The sequence below is a fragment of the Hermetia illucens genome, chromosome 4, assembly GCF_905115235.1.
Source record: "Hermetia illucens chromosome 4, iHerIll2.2.curated.20191125, whole genome shotgun sequence".
In the NCBI taxonomy this organism is placed as follows: domain Eukaryota; kingdom Metazoa; phylum Arthropoda; class Insecta; order Diptera; family Stratiomyidae; genus Hermetia; species Hermetia illucens.
In genome coordinates this window covers 21621425-21627547 of record NC_051852.1, presented here as the reverse complement: position 1 = coordinate 21627547, position 6123 = coordinate 21621425, and the positions used below count along the sequence as shown (strand labels likewise).

The following is a 6123-nucleotide window of genomic DNA, read 5'->3' as shown; positions in this document are numbered from 1 at the left end:
GTGTAAAGTCAACAAGGACGTACAGAAAGAGGTAGACTCATTCCCTCGGTCTACAAAGCGTTTTCACACGATCCACATCGACATCATTGATCCTTTCGAGAGAATGCACTTCGAGTCTACTCTGTTCTCGAAGTTAGGCAAACTCCTGGGCTGTTGGCTGCGTACCACCCGCAATCCAATGGGATGCTGGAACGCTTGGATAGAACACTGAAGGCCGCTATAATGGCACATGATGACTCTTTGTGGTCGCAAGTCCTGCCTTTCCTTTTACTTGGCCTCTGCACAGCTTATCGTAAAGAGTTTGCCACCAGCTCCGCCGAGTTAATATACGGGGAGAATCTGAGACCCCTGTTCGATACCGGGTCAGTATTTTCCACCACTTGGCTTTTGTGTTTGCTCCGGGATACCGTGGTCAAATTAAAGTCACCCCAGCCATTCCGTCATTTTTTGACCAGGGCTAACACCCCCAAGGGCCTGAACCCAAGAACGTCTCCGTGTCCAAGTTAAAGCCTTTTGTCCCCGGGGCTGAAATCTCGGGGAAGAAAGGTGCACGGCGCGTGAAATTTGAGCTGCGCCCCTAAAATTGATGGGCCAGGAATCGCGTTTTGTCGCTGCAACCCAGTATCAACGGGGGATGGAGTAGTGTGTAGCCGCTTAGCGGAGATTCATCCGAGTTCCACACAAAAGTTTGTTTTTGTATTATTTTGATTTCAGTGAAGTAAATGTGGCGTTTTTTAGAAATTAAAAAGCCAGTGGCGGCTGAAATATTCAGAAATGGAAAAAAATTTACTTAACGTTGCTTGCTTAGAATTCCATTAGGAATTGCTTGCCATGTATTTTATCTCGTAGTTTTGAGACACTCTGTATATTGGCAAGTTAAGAGGGGATTCCCGGAAGATCAAATCAGAAGAACATGTAACTGAACTTTGACAATTTGTTTGACATGACATATTAAATACTCATAAGAACTTGAGAGTCGGCGCTTTGCTACCCCGCATAGCACATTTTGTAATACTCTCGGTAAGCACTAGGTGAACGACAACTTATTTTAATGTCATTCTCAGTACTCTCCCCCGCCATTAGGTATTTAACTAACTCCAATTGGAACTTTGACAGTGACATTGTCTAAGTACTGCCACCGTCGATTCAAATGAATTAACCCATCATCCATTGAACTGCCATTTGTCTATCTCCCGGACGGGTGACAGCTTGCACTTGCCAATGAAACCGACGGTCGTCGTTAAGCGGGAAGCGTGTTTTGTTTTGTTGTTTGTTATTTCACAAGTAATGGAGTAGTGTAGATTTCAATGTAATCAACCCATCGATGAACTGAAGAGTTGTATTTGTTCTAAGCCTTTAAGATGCAGAGGAAGCGAGCTAATGATGAGAATGATGCCTCAACAACGCAGACAAAAAGACGGCGGCAAGCACCCGAACAGGTAAAAAAATCTAGCGCGTTTTTATTTAAAAATTGAAAGGGATCTGGAACCCAATTTGAATTGGAATTTGATGATGGTTCTTCTAGGATGTATGAATATACATAAAGTGTAATAATGCCAAGAAGAGGATGTAAATAAAACTTTGAAATGTTGGAGTTGGTTAGTCAACAAGCAGGGACAGGAATCAAGGGAGAGTTTTTCCACACTTGATGAAGAAGAGTAATTCGTGGTTAGAAAGCGAGTATTATTAGCGCCCCACTCAACTAAGGTTCTTTGTTGTTGAGTTGGGCAGTGACGAAGGCCACTCGTTAGAAGCCGTGTTCTTTTTGTTTTGTTCTCCGGGACATCGGCAAGATCACGTGAAACGAGGAAGGAAGGGAAAGTGGTAGATCGTTGCCCATAAGCTTGGCGACGATGTTGACTGTACAGTAGACTCCCGAAATAACGAACCCTCAACTAGCGAGCTAGATCAAGAAAGTTCTCAAAAATGTTCACGGTATGGAACAGCAGCGGGAAGGTATTGTCTAGCGCATTTCATCCACACCGAAAAGGGGACCCTTCGGTTTGTCACTCTCTTGATATGAAGTGATTCGGATGAATCTTAAAATACTTCAGCAATTGCCCTGTCAATGTCTTCTGCGTCATCCTCAAGCAAGGTCGCTTCACTGGGAGCATTCAACTTGAGGCCATCTTGCAAATTTTCGTCTGTCACCTCTCGATAAACTTGCTTTATAACAACTGGTGTAGGAGATATGGCAAGGAAGCAAACAAGCAAGGACTCAGGAGCTGACTTACATTGGTTACTGTTCAAAGAGAAGGAGGTTGCGGACCATCGTACATTCAACTATCATCAGGCGGCGCGCCACCTACTTTCACAAACCATCCACGAGAAAAGCACCTTTGTGGCTATAACTAGTGAGCCATATCAAAATCACGATAGTGGTCAAAGACCAAACGGGCGAGGGGACACTCGCGGAGCATAAAACCGAGGTAGTCTTGATTACCAAGCGAAGGAAGCAGGCGTCGATAAAGATCAGGATTGGTGAACACATCATACAGTCGCAGCCAACGCTTAAATGCCTAGGAGTCATGGTTGACCAAAGACTGAAATTCCAATTCCATTTTGAAAATTTAGCGACCAAAGCTTCCGGAGTGGCTACAGTGTTGGCAAGAATGTTACCAAATATCCGATTGAGTGCATTGGAAACGTTGCGACGCTTACTGTACAACATCAGACGAATCAGCTTGTGTGATGGCAGGCATGATTCTCGTCGACATCTTGGCGAACGAAGGTCGACGCCTCTATGACCCATCATATGCAATCGGCGAGTCCTATACCTATCGTCGGCAATTGGCACAAAGTGAATCTATTTTGGAATTGCAAAAAAGATGGAATGATTCACCTAAAGAAAGCTAGACACACAAATGGATCAAACGAAGGCACGGTGAGGTTGGTTACCACCTAACTCAATTCCTAAGCGGACACGGAGGGTACCGTGCATAACTTTATCACTTCGGGCGTGACCACTCCCCGTATTTCTCGACATGCGTGATGATTTCGGAGGATGCGAAAATTGGTGCCGGGGCACGTTTGGAACCCGATAATGTCATGGACCATATCTAAAGCTTCTTGTGTGTCTGTGAATGCTAGGTGGACTGCGAAAACTTTTTAAAGGAGACACAGTTTCCGCGACATATCGCTAAATGGTTCAGCCAGAGAAAAAATGACAAAATCACCCGACGGATAGCGGAAGCGTGCGATGCTACTATGCGCAGAAGGCGACTGCTCCCCCGTAGGCAAACCAACTATTGCATGTTCCAAAGCAAGGAGGTAAAGCCTCCTTAGGTATCGATGGTCGACAGGGGACGACCCAGTGGACAGTTAAAAGAGGCCATTCGGAGGAGTATAAACAACTACTTAACAGTTGTGCGACCAAGCCGATATAAACCCGTGGGTGGGGCTTACATGGCGGCAATGAAAAGGCTGCGAAAGATAATGGCCAAACTCAATGAGTGTGAAATGCCTCCAGTAACTGAGGAGGAGTTACGGGAAATATATGGTAGGATCGGTGACGATAGGGAGGATCGAGAGGGAACGCACAGACATTTCCGTGGCCGCTTAAAAGGGGCCATTCTGAGAAGTAATATTACTGCTTTAAACATGAGAAGCGTGACAATATCACCTCAAGGACTTGCCCGCGCGTAAAAGAGGTTGCCACCCTGTTTCCTCGCCAGGAGGGGTAGAACGGCGGAAGGAAAACGGTGGTCAAGCTCAACGAGTGTGTAATACCTCCGGTAACTTAGGAGGAGCTGCGAGAAACATGTAGTAAGATCGGTGGCAACAAGACCTTAGGTTTACATGGCATCCCGAACATAGCTTTGAAGCTGGCAGTGAAGACTAGGTCCGACCTTTTCGCTAACACCTTCGAGGCATGCCTAAAAGAAGAAATACTCGCTGGCCAGCGGAAAAAGCAAAAAAGGTGGTGTTCCCTCCCAAACCCAATAAGCATTATATCGGCCGATCTGCCTGCTGGATACAATGGGCAAGATGATGGAGAGAGTCATCTACAACAGACTGCTATCCACTGTCGAAAGGAACAATGGCTTGTTTTTTGGTTTTTGACGTGCCCACTTTACAGTCAATTCAATAAGCTTGGTAGTAAATCTGGCAAAAAGCTAGCTGGTTTCTGGCCGCTGATGTGCCGTGTTAGCATCGGATTTCAAAAATACATTCAACTTCGCCAACTGGAACCGAATTCAATTTATTGATATTTAGCGAGTCTGGTTGAAAACTACCTTTCACAGAAGACTCTCTGGTATGGGATGGATGAGGGCCTCAAAAAGCATATAGGAGAGCCCATATACCATAGGGCTCGAAAGGGCTACGATAATCGGCTTTGCGGATGACTTGGCTGTAGTCGTTACAACAAAGCACCCTGAGGTCAACGCGACGAAAACAGTGAGAGCGATAAAGTCCTAGCTGGCGGATGAGAAAACAGAAGCGGTCTTAATAATGAACTGCAGAAGGAAGACGTTCGGTGGACATCCGGTCTTCTCGAAGCCGGCTATCAAATACCTCGGGGTGATGATTGAAGCCAAGCTGCTTCATACGTCATATGCGTGGGCGGAGATACTTGTAAACTCTCAGGGAAGGAAGCAGGTAAATGCGGTTTATCGGTTGATGGTTCTGAGTGTTTGCAGTGCTTTTAATAGTAATGGGGGTGATGGGCTCGGTCCCAGCCGACATTCTGATGAAAGAAACGAGTATGCTGTACCATGCAAAAGATTTTCTGAGGTGGCGGCGAAGAAGACTGGGCCACAATTCTGAGAAGAACCTCGATGGTGGCATCGGGATACGCTCTATTCACTATAGTTTGCTGGCCGGGATGCAGTAGGCGAATGTTCCAAGGGCCTAATCACCTTTCTGTAAAAGAAAAGAGTCATATATTGGTATAATAAGCGAGACGACCTCCGACATTTGATTGATTTTTTTTAGAAGTCGGTTTTGGTTTTCTAAATCATTAATAGTATTGATTGATTTTCTTATGAATGGGGGCTGGGATATGTTCTGAAATTTGGGTGAAGTTTGTGTGGGAATGTTAGAACACTTTGCCGTCGTTATTCTATAGGTATTTTGTGCGTTTGCTCTTTTTAGATTTTTTTTATGTCAAGGGGTGCGCGGATCGTTTTCGATAGAAGAGGTTAGTGTTGCGTTCCCGATTCTAGAAGCATTAAATTTTGAAAAAAAAGGTTCCGTTTTAGGATTTCTAGCGGAGTAAAATGGAGAAAAACAATGACACTTGAGAAATTGTCAGTTTTGGTGTTATTTGGCGATATTTTCTTGCAATTGGATATTAGCAAGTTACTTGAGTTGAGATGAGAAAGAAGATGAGAAGTTTTCACCTTCGGCGAATCAATGTCTTGCAATTTTACTTCGCCGAAAATCCTAAAAATTTAAGAGTGGGACTTCTGACCTTCCTGAGCCCACAGAAGAGAAGTAATCTCACCACCCCACCCCCGTCTCCATTACCTCAAGATGACGTTCATTATCTTTTATAGTCGGTCAATACTCAGAACCCTAAAGGACGACAGGCTCTTATGTTCCTTGGACAGAATCTTACTGAGCCTCGCGGATTCACTTGTGATTTCGACGTTCTGGCAGTATTCCAGCCAAGACCGCCTCTTGGCGGTCCTGATGGCCGACTTGTACTTCTTCAGGCAGTCCTTGTATGGCTGCCAGTATTTTTGCCTGTAGCAGATGTTGAAGATTTCTCTGGTCAGCTTCCTGAGGTTAGAGAGATCTTCATTCCACCACGCAGCTAATTTTTTGTATTTTTGAAAGAGGGAATTCTCATTTAAATCGCTGATTTTTCTCGCACACACTGTAAATATGTTTTTCTATTATTTTTCCAGATCAAATCGCAAATTGCATTACTACATGAAGATAAAAACGAAGGAGTTCGGAGCGGCAAAATTATTAGGATACACCTAACGAATTTTATGTGCCATGGGAACCTCCAAATTGATTTCAATCCCCAGGTGAACCTTCTTATTGGTCGTAACGGGAGTGGCAAGAGTGCAATCCTGACAGCACTTATCGTTGGGCTTGGCGCGAAAGCGAGCAAAACAAGCAGAAGTGGACAATTAAAAAGTAAACTAAGGTTAATTTCTAGTGAAACGTATT

At 44.7% G+C, this 6123-nt stretch overlaps 1 protein-coding gene across 1 annotated transcript in view; it reads left to right on the top strand.

The window, feature by feature from the left end:
* The first annotated feature begins 1204 nt into the window (after positions 1 to 1204).
* LOC119654480 (structural maintenance of chromosomes protein 6) overlaps positions 1205 to 6123 on the top strand; it is a 24738-nt gene continuing 19819 nt past the window's right edge. The window contains exons 1-2 of the mRNA XM_038059901.1: positions 1205 to 1439; positions 5853 to 6090. Of these exons, the coding sequence (XP_037915829.1) occupies positions 1362 to 1439; positions 5853 to 6090 (316 nt within the window). The 5' untranslated portion in view covers positions 1205 to 1361. The remainder of the gene's footprint in view (positions 1440 to 5852; positions 6091 to 6123) is intronic.